Source organism: Oncorhynchus keta, unplaced genomic scaffold, assembly GCF_023373465.1.
Source record: "Oncorhynchus keta strain PuntledgeMale-10-30-2019 unplaced genomic scaffold, Oket_V2 Un_scaffold_275_pilon_pilon, whole genome shotgun sequence".
NCBI classification, from domain to species: Eukaryota; Metazoa; Chordata; class Actinopteri; order Salmoniformes; family Salmonidae; genus Oncorhynchus; species Oncorhynchus keta.
The window spans coordinates 775,346-794,838 of record NW_026290897.1 but is presented as its reverse complement, the minus strand read 5'-3'; the positions used below and the strand labels follow the sequence as shown (position 1 = coordinate 794,838).

General features: G+C 46.8%; 1 protein-coding gene across 1 annotated transcript in view; it reads left to right on the top strand.

Moving 5' to 3' along the window:
• The window catches only part of LOC118379852 (chromodomain-helicase-DNA-binding protein 9-like), a 175,882-nt gene that overhangs the window by 86,628 nt on the left and 69,761 nt on the right, over positions 1-19,493 (top strand). Inside the window, 1 exon segment of the mRNA XM_052515481.1 lies at positions 7,499-7,610. Within this exon segment, the coding sequence (XP_052371441.1) occupies positions 7,499-7,610 (112 nt within the window).

The window sequence follows — 19,493 nt, the reverse complement described above, 5'->3', positions numbered from 1 at the left end:
TGTGTGTGTGTGTGTGTGTGTGTGTGTGTGTGTGATTGTGATTGTGATTGTGTGTGTGTGTGTGTGTGTGTGTGTGTGTGTGTGTGTGTGTGTGTGTGTGTGTGTGTGTGTGTGTGTGTGTGTGTGTGTGTGTGTGTGTGTGTGTGTGTGTGTACACATAAATGCATGGTTATTTGTATAGATAACTGTTTGTGCTGTGTGGTTGTGTGTGTATGTTTCGTGCCTTCTCTCTAGCACCCTCTCTCTCCATTTGTCTCCATCTAAACCATCACAGCCAATATCAGTCCTGATTTAGTGGAAAAATGTCCAGAGGGGATAGTGTATCCTATACCTAGCATAGTGTGTGTCCTATCCTAGACTTAGCCTGACGTGTGGCCGAGAACTAGTGTGTGAGGCCGAGGCCAGTTTAGTGTGACTGAGACAGGCAAGGCTGTGGTAATGGCTGTAAGCACTAGGCAGGATGAATGCCTGCCTGGCTGGTTGAATGACTGGCTGGAGGACTGGCTGGCTGGTTTTCCTGGTTCCACTATACTGTATTGGAGCATAGGCCCAGAAGGAGTCTTCTATCGCTTAACTAGAGACAGGCTAGCACTGTCACAGCACATACAGTACCCTCTGTAATTATTAGGACAGTGAAGCATTTCTTCTTTGGCTCTATACTCCAAAAGTTTGGATTTGAAATCGAACAATGACAACGAGGTTGAAGTGCAGACTGTCAGCTTTAATTTGAAGGTATTTTCATCCATATTAGGTGGAACGTTTAGAAATTACAGCACTTTTTGTAATAGTCCCCCCATTTTAGGTGACCAAAAGTATTGAGACAAATTCACTTATGTGTATTAAAGTGAGAAAGTTAGACTCACAAATATCATACCCCCACCATAAGAACCTCTCACCATTATAATAATGGGAGGTTAGCATTTTTCTGTAACTTTCCATTATTAATTTCATTATTCACGATTCATTCAGGATTATCCATAATCATGGTAGCAGCCATATTAATTTAGAAGTATTTAGAAACATATTCTATTCTTAATTACAATTAAAGTGACTCCAAAATGACACAATACATTATTTACCATTCATTTCTAATGAGCACAAAATAATCAGAAACACAACCAAAACAAACACCAAATGCATCCAACAAGTGTCTAGAGTCACAAGCTTGATGTAGTTATTGCGTGCTATGAATAGGGGACCAAATACTTAACTTTAATACACATATGTTAATTTTTACCAATACTTTTAGTCCCCTAAAATGGGGGGACTATGTACAAAAACGCTGTCATTTCTGGGCCCTCCCGGGTGGTCTGCAGTGCTGGCTGTGCCACCAGAGACTCTGGGTTTGAGCCCAGGCTCTGTCGCAGCCGGCCGCGACCGGGAGGTCCATGGGGCGACACACAATTGGCCTAGCGTCTTGAGGGTTTGGCCGGGAGGGATATCCCTGTCTCATCACGCACTAGCGACTCCTGTGGCGGGGCGGGTGCAGTGCGCACTAACCAGGTCGCCAGTTGCACAGTGTTTCCTCCGACACATTGGTCCGGCTGGCTGCCAGGTTGAATGCGCGCTGTGTTAAGAAGCAGTGCAGCTTGGTTGGGTTGTGATTCGGAGGACGCATGTCTTTCGACCTTCGTCTCTCCTGAGCCCGTACTGGAGTTTTAGCGATGAGACAAGATAGTATCTACTAACAATTGGATACCACGAAATTGGGGAGAAAAGGGGGTAAAACTTTTTTTGCCTGTAATTTCTAAACTGTTTGCCTGATATGGATGAAAATACCATTAAATTAAAGCTGACAGTCTGCATTTTCACCTCATAGTCATTGTTTGATTACAAATCCAAAATAATAAAAAATGCTTCCCTGTCCCAATAATTACGGAGGGCACTGTAGTTAGCTCTGTGTGCCTGTGTATGTGTGAGTACCTCTTTCAGAGTAGTTGGTGTTGTGTGAGAAGGAATCAACTTACTGCGTGTCTGCTCGTGTGAGCGTTGCCGTGTTTTGGAGCGAATAAGATAGAGCTAGAGAGCTTCTGTTCCTGTTACTGTGTGAGGGAGTACAGGGAGGGGAGAGGGGTGGAGGACGACAAGGTGAGAGATAATGTGCATGACAGAGGGAGTGAGGGAGGACTGATCAGGAGCACACACAGAGAGAAGACCTCAGGCTATGTATGGTATTTAGAGCACTTTACACCAAACCTCTGAACTTTATCTTTATCTCAATGGCTAGTGTGTACAGCTGCCCAGATAGAGGGCATCCTTGTCTAATGCCCCGTCTCACCCAGACTGGCCTACTGAGCCCCCCTCCCACCTTAACCATACATGACGCCCCAGCATACAACAGCTTCACACAGGTCACAAAACTCTTCCCAAACCCAAACACAGACATCACATTAAACAGATACTCATGATCCACTCTATCAAAAGCCTTCTCTTGATCTAAAAAGACCAGTCCAAAGTTCACATTAGAACCTCTCGACAAGTCCAACATGTCCCTAATCAAGAACAAGTTGTCCGTGATTGAGCGTCCCGGTACACAATATGTCTGGTTCTTGTGTATTATAGAGTCCAGATGGGACTTCAGTCTGTTAGAGAGGACCTTGGCAAAAATCTTGTAGTCCGCACAAAGTAATGCCAAAGGCCTCCAGTTCTTAAGTTCACACAAGTCCCCTTTTTTGGGCAGGAGAGTCAGAGCCGCCCGACGGCAGCTCATCGGCAACTCTCCTACCCCGACGCATTCTCGCAACACGCAAAAGAAATCCTGTCCAATTGTTCCCCAGAATTTTTTGTAAAATTCCACTGGAAGTCCATCGACCCCGGGTGCACGACCGGGGGACATCTGGGTTACTGCCTCTGCCAGTTCATGTGACAACAGAGGAATGTCCATTTCATCCCTCTGTGCCCGAGAGAGCTTAGGGAGTCCTGCGAACAAGACCTGAGCACACATAGGATCACACATTTCTGCCCTATTCAATTCAGTATAAAACTCCACAGTCCGCTCCCGCATCTCCCCCACCACAGAGGTCACCCGCCCATCAGACAGCCGTAGACAATGAATACCCTTGGCTTCACTGCTCTGTCTATCCAAACCAAAGAAGAAGGAGCTGGGAGCATCCCTCTCCTTGAGCATGGAGAACCTAGCTCTTACAAGTGCTCCCTTTGCTTTAACCTGGAAAAAACTGCCCAGGTCCCTACGTAATTCGGCTAAGTTAGCCTGGAGGCCTACATTGCCTTGCCCCACCATCTCTACCTCCATCTCACTAATACACCGCTCTAGTTCCCCCAATACTCTCCTAGCCTCTGAGGATGAGAGAGCTGTGTACTGTTGACAGAAAAGCCGAATTTGCACTTTCCCCACATCCCACCATTGACTCAGAGACTCATACTCCTCTCTTCGCTGCCCCCATCTTTCCCAAAAAGTCTGGAAACCTGAGCAAAAAGTGGCATCTTGTAAGAGCTTTACATTGAACTTCCAATAAGATGCCTGCCGGGGCCCTGGTGAAATAGACAGCCGAGCCATGGTTATGTGGTGATCCGAAAACCCCACTGGGAGAATGGTAGCACCCAGCAGCCTATTGCTCTGATTCCTGGACATGTAAAAACGATCAAGTCGAGCTGCACTCACCCTAGCCCCAAAAACCTTCACCCACATATACTGTCTTGTGTTTGGATGTTTAGTTCTCCAAACATCCACTAGGTCAAACTGATTAAACATGTCCCTTAACACTCCCACTGACACTGAATGAGGCTCTTCCCCATTTCTGTCTTTTGTAAAATCCATTGTACAGTTCCAGTCACCTCCGATCACCAGCGTCTCCTCAGGCGCTACTTGTGAGAGTTCCTGTCTAAGACTCCCAAATAGAACCCCTCTTTCTCTCCCTGTGTTAGGCGCATACACATTTATAAAGACAAAACACATGTTGTTAATTTCTGCTTTAACAACAAGCAACCTACCCCTACACACCTCCTTTGAGGAGCAAATTTTTACAGCCAGACCAGGTGCAAAAAGGACTGCCACCCCTGCACTAAGATTTGTCCCATGGCTCAACACACTTGCCCCTTTCCACCAGAGCCCCCAATCAACTTCATTCACCACATCACTATGCGTCTCCTGCAGAAACAACACCTGTACTTTTTTTTGTTTTACATATTCAGCCAACACACTCCTCTTTCCCGCATCTCTGGCGCCATTTATATTGAGCGAGCCTACCCGAAGAGTCTCCATAAGAAGTGGGAGAAAAGCCAGCAGAGAAATAGACCAATAGCAAAGCTCAAAAAGCCCCAGTGTCAGTAAGAAATTAAACATTTAAACAGTGTCTGAAGGTAAACCTTTACGCACTGTTGTGACCCACTTCCTCAACCTAAACCGTTTCCTGGGTGAGAGGACACCATGCCCCTCGTTTCTCATAGCATGTTGTACTGATCTTACAAACTTTCTAAGATCAGGAAAAAAAGCCTCAAGATTAACTTTTTTCCCCTTAGTCTCATTCAGGAACCTTGTCAGTTCTCTCAACGTGTTCTTAGACCCCTCTGGTTGACTGGCTGTCAGCTCCGGGCCAATTGAAGAGGAGTCTGAAAAAAAGAACTCCTCATCCTCTTCCTCAGACTCACTTTCCTCCTCTTCTCTATCTCCCACCCTGACCACCTGCCCTTTCTCTCTGGTTAGGGCCTCACCCACAGCAACAGGCAACATTTCCATGGTGCCTTTGTCCACACCCTTTTTCTTTTTCCTCTTGACACCCTCCTCCTCCCCCCCTTATCTCTTACACTTCCCCACTATACTCTCCTCATCCACTAGAATAATCTGACTAGACGCAGTATCATCTACACCACCCTCCATAGCATGACTAGGGCCAGCCTCAGCTATACCACCCTCCATAGCATGACTAGGCCCAGCATCATCTGCACCACCCTCCATAGCATGACTAGGGCCAGCCTCAGCTACACCACCCTCCATAGCATGACTCGGCCCAGCATCATCTGCACCACCCTCCATAGCATGACTAGGGCCAGCCTCAGCTACACCACCCTCCATAGCATGACTCGGCCCAGCATCATCTGCACCACCCTCCATAGCATGACTCGGCCCAGCATCATCTGCACCACCCTCCATAGCATGTCTATACCCAGCCTCAGCTACCCCACCATCTCTAACCTGACTAGACCCAGCCTCTGCTTCTCCACCATCTCTAGCCTGACTAGACCCAGCCTCCACTACCCTACCATCTCTAGCCTGACTAGACCCAGCCTCTGCTTCTCCACCATCTCTAGCCTGACTAGACCCAGCCTCATCTACACCACCATCTCTAGACTGACTAGGCCCAGCCTCTGCTGTCTGCATCTCCTTACCCCCTGCATTTTGACCTTGATTTCCCCCACTTGCGCTCGTACCCTCACCTTGTCTATGGCCTTTATGTGGGCACGCAAAGCTCTTGTGCCCCAAATCCCCACATTCAAAACACCGTAGACTATCTGTGCTGGCAAAACCTGCATAGAGCCCCTCCCCATGCCTCACTTTAAAATGCACATTTAGCTGTTGCTCATTATAGTTCAGAAACATAAACACTTGCCTCCTGAACGAAACAACGTGCTTAACGGCATCTGCCTGAAAACCTGCTGACAGTACACGGAAACCGCTAGCAAACTTACCAAAACGACTCAGCTCTTTCCTAATTTGATCATCCGTAATAAACGAAGGCAAATTTGCCACTACAACTCTTGTTGAAGGGGTAGAGAGAGGTGAAATTGACACCAACACATCCCTTACAAATATTCCGCTAGCAATTAGCCTACCGACCAAATTAGCCCTTTTCATGAACACAACTACAGCTTTGTTCATTCTAGAAGCAGAATGTATAAACTCAGCTCCTACCTGTTCACCGACCGCGAGCAGAACCTCCTCCACCTTAACTTCTCAGGAACACACCTGAATCCATGCTGTATCGACAGCGTCTCCTCCGCGCTAGGCTGAGAAGCCATTGCGCACACTACACCTTCCAACCCCCAGGAAAGTTACTCTGTCCTCTTCCACCCTAACTTTGAAAAAAAAAACTTTGGATACCGCTAAAAACAAATATTGCATTAACCCTCCATCATAGAAAATAACATGTAAAGAAAATAATCAAGAAAGTTAGTTAGGATAGAGCTTTCCACACTAAACACTCAAACTCCAAAAACACCCAGCATGCACCGAGAGAGAGAGAGACCGAGAGAGAGAGACCGAGAGAGAGAGAGAGACCGATAGAGAGACCGAGAGAGAGAGAGAGACCGAGAGAGAGACCGAGAGAGACCGAGAGAGAGAGAGACCAGACAGAGAGAGAGAGACCAGAGAGACAGAGAGAGAGAGACCAAAGAGACAGAGAGAGAGAGACAGAGAGAGAGAGAGACAGAGAGAGAGAGAGACAGAGAGAGAGAGAGACCGAGAGAGAGAGAGAGACCGAGAGAGAGAGACCGAGAGAGAGAGAGAGAGAGACCGAGAGAGAGAGACCGAGAGAGAGAGACCGAGAGAGAGACCGAGAGAGAGAGAGAGAGAGAGAGAGAGAGAGAGAGAGAGAGAGAGACCAGAGAGAGAGAGAGACCATAGAGAGAGAGACCAGACAGAGAGAGAGAGAGAGAGACCAGACAGAGAGAGACCGAGAGAGAGAGAGACCGAGAGAGAGAGACCGAGAGAGAGAGAGAGACCGAGAGAGAGAGAGAGAGAGAGAGACCGAGAGAGAGAGAGACCAGAGAGAGAGAGAGCCCATAGAGAGAGAGACCAGACAGAGAGAGACCGAGAGAGAGACCAGACAGAGAGAGAGACCAGACAGAGAGAGAGACCAGACAGAGAGAGAGACCAGACAGAGAGAGAGACCAGACAGAGAGAGAGACCAGAGAGAGAGAGACCGAGAGAGAGAGAGAGACCGAGAGAGACCAGACAGAGAGAGAGACAGAGAGAGAGAGAGACCAGACAGAGAGAGAGAGAGAGACCGAGAGAGAGAGAGACCGAGAGAGAGAGAGAGAGAGAGAGAGACCGAGAGACTATGTGTAAATATGTGTAAATACTGTAGCTAACTGCATGCTTACTTCCCATGAAAATGCATGTATTGATGTACTATAATTTAAATGTAGTGCAGCCTACTTGAATCAGTCACTATTTGTCTCTGGGTTATGAAAGTGCATTTAATAAGGCATTAAGCAACCATGGAAACAATTAAATAATTTAAAGTAAAATAAACAGAGCTGGACTGGTAATAACAGTGAAACAAAATAACTATTCTTACTAAATGATGCCTTTAAAAGATGCAGTGAGGAACACGGCATATACTGCACCGCAGCACACACTCCTGAGGTCATTTATTTAGCACAGCAAGGACAATCTTTATATTATCGTTCATGAATTATTCAGAGACAGTTTCCATGAAACATAGAGGGAAAGAGGAGAAAATAGAGTCCAGTTTTCCTATTTTGTCTCTCGTTTAACAGACGTTGATCCTTAATGTTTGTCCTGTTATCTTTATTTCAGGAAAATCGTCATTAAATTTGGAGGGATGAAGAAGAAGAGGGAGACAGAGTCTTCAGAGGAGGAGTCTGATGAAGAACGCCCGCCTCGAAGATACTTTAAAGACGATGACTCGGTGAGTCCCTCCCCCAGTCTCCAAGCTGCAGCACGTAAAAGCCTTATGACGGTGTTATTGTGATTATTATAGGCATGGAGTCCCTCCCCGTGTCTCCAAGGCTACAGTATGCAGGCTCTTTATGGCTGCAGAACTCTTATGACGGTGTTATTGTGATTATTATAGGCATGGAGTCCCTCCCCATGTCTCCAAGGCTACAGTATGCAGGCTCTTTATGGCTGCAGAACTCTTATGACGGTGTTATTGTGATTATTATAGGCATGGAGTCCCTCCCCATGTCTCCAAGGCTACAGTATGCAGGCTCTTTATGGCTGCAGAACTCTTATGACGGTGTTATTGTGATTATTATAGGCATGGAGTCCCTCCCCGTGTCTCCAAGGCTACAGTATGCAGGCGCTTTATGGCTGCAGAACTCTTATGACAGTGTTATTGTGATGTTTAAGGCATGGAGTCCCTCCCCGTGTCTCCAAGGCTACAGTATGCAGGCTCTTTATGGCTGCAGAACTCTTATGACGGTGTTATTGTGATTATTATAGGCATGGAGTCCCTCCCCATGTCTCCAAGGCTACAGTATGCAGGCTCTTTGTGGCTGCAGAACTCTTATGACGGTGTTTTTGTGATGTTTAAGGCATGGATTCCCTCCCCGTGTCTCCAAGGCTACAGTATGCAGGCTCTTTATGGCTGCAGAACTCTTATGACTGTGTTTTTGTGATTATTAAAGGCATGGAGTCCCTCCCCATGTCTCCAAGGCTACAGTATGCAGGCTCTTTATGGCTGCAGAACTCTTATGACGGTCTTATTGTGATTATTATAGGCATGGAGTCCCTCCCCATGTCTCCAAGGCTACAGTATGCAGGCTCTTTATGGCTGCAGAACTCTTATGACGGTGTTATTGTGATTATTATAGGCATGGAGTCCCTCCCCATGTCTCCAAGGCTACAGTATGCAGGCTCTTTATGGCTGCAGAACTCTTATGACAGTGTTATTGTGATGTTTAAGGCATGGAGTCCCTCCCCGTGTCTCCAAGGCTACAGTATGCAGGCTCTTTATGGCTGCAGAACTCTTATGACGGTGTTATTGTGATTATTATAGGCATGGAGTCCCTCCCCATGTCTCCAAGGCTACAGTATGCAGGCTCTTTATGGCTGCAGAACTCTTATGACGGTGTTATTGTGATTATTATAGGCATGGAGTCCCTCCCCATGTCTCCAAGGCTACAGTATGCAGGCTCTTTATGGCTGCAGAACTCTTATGACGGTGTTATTGTGATTATTATAGGCATGGAGTCCCTCCCCGTGTCTCCAAGGCTACAGTATGCAGGCTCTTTATGGCTGCAGAACTCTTATGACGGTGTTATTGTGATTATTATAGGCATGGAGTCCCTCCCCATGTCTCCAAGGCTACAGTATGCAGGCTCTTTATGGCTGCAGAACCCTTATGATAGTATTTTTGTGATGTTTAAGGCATGGAGTCCCTCCCCGTGTCTCCAAGGCTACAGTATGCAGGCTCTTTATGGCTGCAGAACTCTTATGACTGTGTTATTGTGATTATTATAGGCATGGATTCCCTCCCCATGTCTCCAAGGCTACAGTATGCAGGCTCTGTATGGCTGCAGAACTCTTATGACGGTGTTATTGTGATTATTATAGGCATGGAGTCCCTCCCCATGTCTCCAAGGCTACAGTATGCAGGCTCTTTATGGCTGCAGAACTCTTATGACGGTGTTATTGTGATTATTATAGGCATGGAGTCCCTCCCCATGTCTCCAAGGCTACAGTATGCAGGCTCTTTATGGCTGCAGAACTCTTATGACGGTGTTATTGTGATTATTATAGGCATGGAGTCCCTCCCCATGTCTCCAAGGCTACAGTATGCAGGCTCTTTATGGCTGCAGAACTCTTATGACTGTGTTATTGTGATTATTATAGGCATGGAGTCCCTCCCCGTGTCTCCAAGGCTACAGTATGCAGGCTCTTTATGGCTGCAGAACTCTTATGACGGTGTTATTGTGATTATTTAAGGTATGGAGGCCCTCCCCATGTCTCCAAGGCTACAGTATGCAGGCTCTTTATGGCTGCAGAACTCTTATGATGGTGTTATTGTGATTATTAAAGGCATGGAGGCCCTCCCCATGTCTCCAAGGCTACAGTATGCAGGCTCTTTGTGGCTGCAGAACTCTTATGACGGTGTTTTTGTGATGTTTAAGGCATGGATTCCCTCCCCGTGTCTCCAAGGCTACAGTATGCAGGCTCTTTATGGCTGCAGAACTCTTATGACTGTGTTTTTGTGATTATTAAAGGCATGGAGTCCCTCCCCATGTCTCCAAGGCTACAGTATGCAGGCTCTTTATGGCTGCAGAACTCTTATGACGGTCTTATTGTGATTATTATAGGCATGGAGTCCCTCCCCATGTCTCCAAGGCTACAGTATGCAGGCTCTTTATGGCTGCAGAACTCTTATGACGGTGTTATTGTGATTATTATAGGCATGGAGTCCCTCCCCATGTCTCCAAGGCTACAGTATGCAGGCTCTTTATGGCTGCAGAACTCTTATGACAGTGTTATTGTGATGTTTAAGGCATGGAGTCCCTCCCCGTGTCTCCAAGGCTACAGTATGCAGGCTCTTTATGGCTGCAGAACTCTTATGACGGTGTTATTGTGATTATTATAGGCATGGAGTCCCTCCCCATGTCTCCAAGGCTACAGTATGCAGGCTCTTTATGGCTGCAGAACTCTTATGACGGTCTTATTGTGATTATTATAGGCATGGAGTCCCTCCCCATGTCTCCAAGGCTACAGTATGCAGGCTCTTTATGGCTGCAGAACTCTTATGACGGTGTTATTGTGATTATTATAGGCATGGAGTCCCTCCCCATGTCTCCAAGGCTACAGTATGCAGGCTCTTTATGGCTGCAGAACTCTTATGACAGTGTTATTGTGATGTTTAAGGCATGGAGTCCCTCCCCGTGTCTCCAAGGCTACAGTATGCAGGCTCTTTATGGCTGCAGAACTCTTATGACGGTGTTATTGTGATTATTATAGGCATGGAGTCCCTCCCCATGTCTCCAAGGCTACAGTATGCAGGCTCTTTATGGCTGCAGAACTCTTATGACGGTGTTATTGTGATTATTATAGGCATGGAGTCCCTCCCCATGTCTCCAAGGCTACAGTATGCAGGCTCTGTATGGCTGCAGAACTCTTACGATGGTGTTATTGTGATTATTATAGGCATGGAGTCCCTCCCCGTGTCTCCAAGGCTACAGTATGCAGGCTCTTTATGGCTGCAGAACTCTTGTGATGGTGTTATTGTGATTATTATAGGCATGGAGTCCCTCCCCGTGTCTCCAAGGCTACAGTATGCAGGCTCTTTATGGCTGCAGAACTCTTATGACTGTGTTATTGTGATTATTATAGGCATGGAGTCCCTCCCCGTGTCTCCAAGGCTACAGTATGCAGGCTCTTTATGGCTGCAGAACTCTTATGGCGGTGTTATTGTGATTATTAAAGGTATGGAGGCCCTCCCCATGTCTCCAAGGCTACAGTATGCAGGCTCTTTATGGCTGCAGAACTCTTATGACGGTGTTATTGTGATTATTAAAGGCATGGAGGCCCTCCCCATGTCTCCAAGGCTACAGTATGCAGGCTCTTTGTGGCTGCAGAACTCTTATGACGGTGTTTTTGTGATGTTTAAGGCATGGATTCCCTCCCCGTGTCTCCAAGGCTACAGTATGCAGGCTCTTTATGGCTGCAGAACTCTTATGACTGTGTTTTTGTGATTATTAAAGGCATGGAGTCCCTCCCCATGTCTCCAAGGCTACAGTATGCAGGCTCTTTATGGCTGCAGAACTCTTATGACGGTCTTATTGTGATTATTATAGGCATGGAGTCCCTCCCCATGTCTCCAAGGCTACAGTATGCAGGCTCTTTATGGCTGCAGAACTCTTATGACGGTGTTATTGTGATTATTAAAGGTATGGAGGCCCTCCCCATGTCTCCAAGGCTACAGTATGCAGGCTCTTTATGGCTGCAGAACTCTTATGACGGTGTTATTGTGATTATTAAAGGCATGGACGCCCTCCCCATGTCTCCAAGGCTACAGTATGCAGGCTCTTTGTGGCTGCAGAACTCTTATGACGGTGTTTTTGTGATGTTTAAGGCATGGATTCCCTCCCCGTGTCTCCAAGGCTACAGTATGCAGGCTCTTTATGGCTGCAGAACTCTTATGACTGTGTTTTTGTGATTATTAAAGGCATGGAGTCCCTCCCCATGTCTCCAAGGCTACAGTATGCAGGCTCTTTATGGCTGCAGAACTCTTATGATGGTCTTATTGTGATTATTATAGGCATGGAGTCCCTCCCCATGTCTCCAAGGCTACAGTATGCAGGCTCTTTATGGCTGCAGAACTCTTATGACGGTGTTATTGTGATTATTATAGGCATGGAGTCCCTCCCCATGTCTCCAAGGCTACAGTATGCAGGCTCTTTATGGCTGCAGAACTCTTATGACAGTGTTATTGTGATGTTTAAGGCATGGAGTCCCTCCCCGTGTCTCCAAGGCTACAGTATGCAGGCTCTTTATGGCTGCAGAACTCTTATGACGGTGTTATTGTGATTATTATAGGCATGGAGTCCCTCCCCATGTCTCCAAGGCTACAGTATGCAGGCTCTTTATGGCTGCAGAACTCTTATGACGGTGTTATTGTGATTATTATAGGCATGGAGTCCCTCCCCATGTCTCCAAGGCTACAGTATGCAGGCTCTGTATGGCTGCAGAACTCTTACGATGGTGTTATTGTGATTATTATAGGCATGGAGTCCCTCCCCGTGTCTCCAAGGCTACAGTATGCAGGCTCTTTATGGCTGCAGAACTCTTATGATGGTGTTATTGTGATTATTATAGGCATGGAGTCCCTCCCCGTGTCTCCAAGGCTACAGTATGCAGGCTCTTTATGGCTGCAGAACTCTTATGACTGTGTTATTGTGATTATTATAGGCATGGAGTCCCTCCCCGTGTCTCCAAGGCTACAGTATGCAGGCTCTTTATGGCTGCAGAACTCTTATGACGGTGTTATTGTGATTATTAAAGGTATGGAGGCCCTCCCCATGTCTCCAAGGCTACAGTATGCAGGCTCTTTATGGCTGCAGAACTCTTATGACGGTGTTATTGTGATTATTAAAGGCATGGAGGCCCTCCCCATGTCTCCAAGGCTACAGTATGGAGGCTCTTTGTGGCTGCAGAACTCTTATGACGGTGTTTTTGTGATGTTTAAGGCATGGATTCCCTCCCCGTGTCTCCAAGGCTACAGTATGCAGGCTCTTTATGGCTGCAGAACTCTTATGACTGTGTTATTGTGATTATTATAGGCATGGAGTCCCTCCCCATGTCTCCAAGGCTACAGTATGCAGGCTCTGTATGGCTGCAGAACTCTTATGACGGTGTTATTGTGATTATTAAAGGCATGGAGGCCCTCCCCATGTCTCCAAGGCTACAGTATGCAGGCTCTTTGTGGCTGCAGAACTCTTATGACGGTGTTTTTGTGATGTTTAAGGCATGGATTCCCTCCCCGTGTCTCCAAGGCTACAGTATGCAGGCTCTTTATGGCTGCAGAACTCTTATGACTGTGTTATTGTGATTATTATAGGCATGGAGTCCCTCCCCATGTCTCCAAGGCTACAGTATGCAGGCTCTGTATGGCTGCAGAACTCTTACGATGGTGTTATTGTGATTATTATAGGCATGGAGTCCCTCCCCGTGTCTCCAAGGCTACAGTATGCAGGCTCTTTATGGCTGCAGAACTCTTATGGCGGTGTTATTGTGATTATTATAGGCATGGAGTCCCTCCCCGTGTCTCCAAGGCTACAGTATGCAGGCTCTTTATGGCTGCAGAACTCTTATGACTGTGTTATTGTGATTATTATAGGCATGGAGTCCCTCCCCGTGTCTCCAAGGCTACAGTATGCAGGCTCTTTATGGCTGCAGAACTCTTATGACGGTGTTATTGTGATTATTAAAGGTATGGAGGCCCTCCCCATGTCTCCAAGGCTACAGTATGCAGGCTCTTTATGGCTGCAGAACTCTTATGACGGTGTTATTGTGATTATTAAAGGCATGGAGGCCCTCCCCATGTCTCCAAGGCTACAGTATGCAGGCTCTTTGTGGCTGCAGAACTCTTATGACAGTGTTTTTGTGATGTTTAAGGCATGGATTCCCTCCCCGTGTCTCCAAGGCTACAGTATGCAGGCTCTTTATGGCTGCAGAACTCTTATGACTGTGTTTTTGTGATTATTAAAGGCATGGAGTCCCTCCCCATGTCTCCAAGGCTACAGTATGCAGGCTCTTTATGGCTGCAGAACTCTTATGACGGTCTTATTGTGATTATTATAGGCATGGAGTCCCTCCCCATGTCTCCAAGGCTACAGTATGCAGGCTCTTTATGGCTGCAGAACTCTTATGACGGTGTTATTGTGATTATTAAAGGTATGGATTCCCTCCCCGTGTCTCCAAGGCTACAGTATGCAGGCTCTTTATGGCTGCAGAACTCTTATGACTGTGTTTTTGTGATTATTATAGGCATGGAGTCCCTCCCCATGTCTCCAAGGCTACAGTATGCAGGCTCTTTATGGCTGCAGAACTCTTATGACGGTGTTATTGTGATTATTATAGGCATGGAGTCCCTCCCCATGTCTCCAAGGCTACAGTATGCAGGCTCTTTATGGCTGCAGAACTCTTATGACAGTGTTATTGTGATGTTTAAGGCATGGAGTCCCTCCCCGTGTCTCCAAGGCTACAGTATGCAGGCTCTTTATGGCTGCAGAACTCTTATGACGGTGTTATTGTGATTATTATAGGCATGGAGTCCCTCCCCATGTCTCCAAGGCTACAGTATGCAGGCTCTGTATGGCTGCAGAACTCTTACGATGGTGTTATTGTGATTATTATAGGCATGGAGTCCCTCCCCGTGTCTCCAAGGCTACAGTATGCAGGCTCTTTATGGCTGCAGAACTCTTATGACTGTGTTATTGTGATTATTATAGGCATGGAGTCCCTCCCCGTGTCTCCAAGGCTACAGTATGCAGGCTCTTTATGGCTGCAGAACTCTTATGACGGTGTTATTGTGATTATTAAAGGTATGGAGGCCCTCCCCATGTCTCCAAGGCTACAGTATGCAGGCTCTTTATGGCTGCAGAACTCTTATGACGGTGTTATTGTGATTATTAAAGGCATGGAGGCCCTCCCCATGTCTCCAAGGCTACAGTATGCAGGCTCTTTGTGGCTGCAGAACTCTTATGACGGTGTTTTTGTGATGTTTAAGGCATGGATTCCCTCCCCGTGTCTCCAAGGCTACAGTATGCAGGCTCTTTATGGCTGCAGAACTCTTATGGCGGTGTTATTGTGATTATTATAGGCATGGAGTCCCTCCCCATGTCTCCAAGGCTACAGTATGCAGGCTCTTTATGGCTGCAGAACTCTTATGACGGTGTTATTGTGATTATTATAGGCATGGAGTCCCTCCCCGTGTCTCCAAGGCTACAGTATGCAGGCTCTTTATGGCTGCAGAACTCTTATGACTGTGTTATTGTGATTATTATAGGCATGGAGTCCCTCCCCGTGCCTCCAAGGCTACAGTATGCAGGCTCTTTATGGCTGCAGAACTCTTATGACGGTGTTATTGTGATTATTAAAGGTATGGAGGCCCTCCCCATGTCTCCAAGGCTACAGTATGCAGGCTCTTTATGGCTGCAGAACTCTTATGACGGTGTTATTGTGATTATTAAAGGCATGGAGGCCCTCCCCATGTCTCCAAGGCTACAGTATGCAGGCTCTTTGTGGCTGCAGAACTCTTATGACGGTGTTTTTGTGATGTTTAAGGCATGGATTCCCTCCCCGTGTCTCCAAGGCTACAGTATGCAGGCTCTTTATGGCTGCAGAACTCTTATGACTGTGTTTTTGTGATTATTAAAGGCATGGAGTCCCTCCCCATGTCTCCAAGGCTACAGTATGCAGGCTCTTTATGGCTGCAGAACTCTTATGACGGTCTTATTGTGATTATTATAGGCATGGAGTCCCTCCCCATGTCTCCAAGGCTACAGTATGCAGGCTCTTTATGGCTGCAGAACTCTTATGACGGTGTTATTGTGATTATTAAAGGTATGGAGGCCCTCCCCATGTCTCCAAGGCTACAGTATGCAGGCTCTTTATGGCTGCAGAACTCTTATGACGGTGTTATTGTGATTATTAAAGGCATGGAGGCCCTCCCCATGTCTCCAAGGCTACAGTATGCAGGCTCTTTGTGGCTGCAGAACTCTTATGACGGTGTTTTTGTGATGTTTAAGGCATGGATTCCCTCCCCGTGTCTCCAAGGCTACAGTATGCAGGCTCTTTATGGCTGCAGAACTCTTATGACTGTGTTTTTGTGATTATTAAAGGCATGGAGTCCCTCCCCATGTCTCCAAGGCTACAGTATGCAGGCTCTTTATGGCTGCAGAACTCTTATGACGGTCTTATTGTGATTATTATAGGCATGGAGTCCCTCCCCATGTCTCCAAGGCTACAGTATGCAGGCTCTTTATGGCTGCAGAACTCTTATGACAGTGTTATTGTGATGTTTAAGGCATGGAGTCCCTCCCCGTGTCTCCAAGGCTACAGTATGCAGGCTCTTTATTGCTGCAGAACTCTTATGACGGTGTTATTGTGATTATTATAGGCATGGAGTCCCTCCCCATGTCTCCAAGACTACAGTATGCAGGCTCTTTATGGCTGCAGAACTCTTATGACGGTTTTATTGTGATTATTATAGGCATGGAGTCCCTCCCCATGTCTCCAAGGCTACAGTATGCAGGCTCTTTATGGCTGCAGAACTCTTATGACAGTGTTATTGTGATTATTATAGGCATGGAGTCCCTCCCCGTGTCTCCAAGGCTACAGTATGCAGGCTCTTTATGGCTGCAGAACTCTTATGACGGTGTTATTGTGATTATTACAGGCATTGAGTCCCTCCCCATGTCTCCAAGGCTACAGTATGCAGGCTCTTTATGGCTGCAGAACTCTTATGATAGTATTTTTGTGATGTTTAAGGCATGGAGTCCCTCCCCGTGTCTCCAAGGCTACAGTATGCAGGCTCTTTATGGCTGCAGAACCCTTATGGCGGTGTTATTGTGATTATTATAGACATGGAGTCCCTCCCCATGTCTCCAAGGCTACAGTATGCAGGCTCTTTATGGCTGCAGAACTCTTATGACGGTGTTATTGTGATTATTATAGGCATGGAGTCCCTCCCCGTGTCTCCAAGGCTACAGTATGCAGGCTCTTTATGGCTGCAGAACTCTTATGACAGTGTTATTGTGATGTTTAAGGCATGGAGTCCCTCCCCGTGTCTCCAAGGCTACAGTATGCAGGCTCTTTATGGCTGCAGAACTCTTATGACGGTGTTATTGTGATTATTATAGGCATGGAGTCCCTCCCCATGTCTCCAAGACTACAGTATGCAGGCTCTTTATGGCTGCAGAACTCTTATGACGGTTTTATTGTGATTATTATAGGCATGGAGTCCCTCCCCATGTCTCCAAGGCTACAGTATGCAGGCTCTTTATGGCTGCAGAACTCTTATGACAGTGTTATTGTGATTATTATAGGCATGGAGTCCCTCCCCGTGTCTCCAAGGCTACAGTATGCAGGCTCTTTATGGCTGCAGAACTCTTATGACGGTGTTATTGTGATTATTACAGGCATTGAGTCCCTCCCCATGTCTCCAAGGCTACAGTATGCAGGCTCTTTATGGCTGCAGAACTCTTATGATAGTATTTTTGTGATGTTTAAGGCATGGAGTCCCTCCCCGTGTCTCCAAGGCTACAGTATGCAGGCTCTTTATGGCTGCAGAACCCTTATGGCGGTGTTATTGTGATTATTATAGACATGGAGTCCCTCCCCATGTCTCCAAGGCTACAGTATGCAGGCTCTTTATGGCTGCAGAACTCTTATGACGGTGTTATTGTGATTATTATAGGCATGGAGTCCCTCCCCGTGTCTCCAAGGCTACAGTATGCAGGCTCTTTATGGCTGCAGAACTCTTATGACAGTGTTATTGTGATGTTTAAGGCATGGAGTCCCTCCCCGTGTCTCCAAGGCTACAGTATGCAGGCTCTTTATGGCTGCAGAACTCTTATGACGGTGTTATTGTGATTATTATAGGCATGGAGTCCCTCCCCATGTCTCCAAGACTACAGTATGCAGGCTCTTTATGGCTGCAGAACTCTTATGACGGTTTTATTGTGATTATTATAGGCATGGAGTCCCTCCCCATGTCTCCAAGGCTACAGTATGCAGGCTCTTTATGGCTGCAGAACTCTTATGACAGTGTTATTGTGATTATTATAGGCATGGAGTCCCTCCCCGTGTCTCCAAGGCTACAGTATGCAGGCTCTTTATGGCTGCAGAACTCTTATGACGGTGTTATTGTGATTATTACAGGCATTGAGTCCCTCCCCATGTCTCCAAGGCTACAGTATGCAGGCTCTTTATGGCTGCAGAACTCTTATGATAGTATTTTTGTGATGTTTAAGGCATGGAGTCCCTCCCCGTGTCTCCAAGGCTACAGTATGCAGGCTCTTTATGGCTGCAGAACCCTTATGGCGGTGTTATTGTGATTATTATAGACATGGAGTCCCTCCCCATGTCTCCAAGGCTACAGTATGCAGGCTCTTTATGGCTGCAGAACTCTTATGACTGTGTTTTTGTGATTATTAAAGGCATGGAGTCCCTCCCCATGTCTCCAAGGCTACAGTATGCAGGCTCTTTATGGCTGCAGAACTCTTATGATAGTATTTTTGTGATGTTTAAGGCATGGAGTCCCTCCCCGTGTCTCCAAGGCTACAGTATGCAGGCTCTTTATGGCTGCAGAACCCTTATGGCGGTGTTATTGTGATTATTATAGACATGGAGTCCCTCCCCATGTCTCCAAGGCTACAGTATGCAGGCTCTTTATGGCTGCAGAACTCTTATGACGGTGTTATTGTGATTATTATAGGCATGGAGTCCCTCCCCGTGTCTCCAAGGCTACAGTATGCAGGCTCTTTATGGCTGCAGAACTCTTATGACAGTGTTATTGTGATGTTTAAGGCATGGAGTCCCTCCCGTGTCTCCAAGGCTACAGTGTGCAGGCTCTTTATGGCTGCAGAACTCTTATGACGGTGTTATTGTGATTATTATAGGCATGGAGTCCCTCCCTATGTCTCCAAGGCTACAGTATGCAGGCTCTTTATGGCTGCAGAACTCTTATGACAGTGTTATTGTGATGTTTAAGGCATGGAGTCCCTCCCCGTGTCTCCAAGGCTACAGTATGCAGGCTCTTTATGGCTGCAGAACTCTTATGACGGTGTTATTGTGATTATTATAGGCATGGAGTCCCTCCCCGTGTCTCCAAGGCTACAGTATGCAGGCTCTTTATGGCTGCAGAACTCTTATGACGGTGTTATTGTGATTATTAAAAGCATGGAGGTCCTCCCCATGTCTCCAAGGCTACAGTATGCAGGCTCTTTATGGCTGCAGAACTCTTATGACGGTGTTTTTGTGATGTTTAAGGCATGGATTCCCTCCCCGTGTCTCCAAGGCTACAGTATGCAGGCTCTTTATGGCTGCAGAACTCTTATGACTGTGTTTTTGTGATTATTAAAGGCATGGAGTCCCTCCCCATGTCTCCAAGGCTACAGTATGCAGGCTCTTTATGGCTGCAGAACTCTTATGACGGTGTTATTGTGATTATTAAAGGCATGGAGTCCCTCCCCGTGTCTCCAAGGCTACAGTATGCAGGCTCTTTATGGCTGCAGAACTCTTATGACAGTGTTATTGTGATTATTATAGGCATGGAGTCCCTCCCCATGTCTCCAAG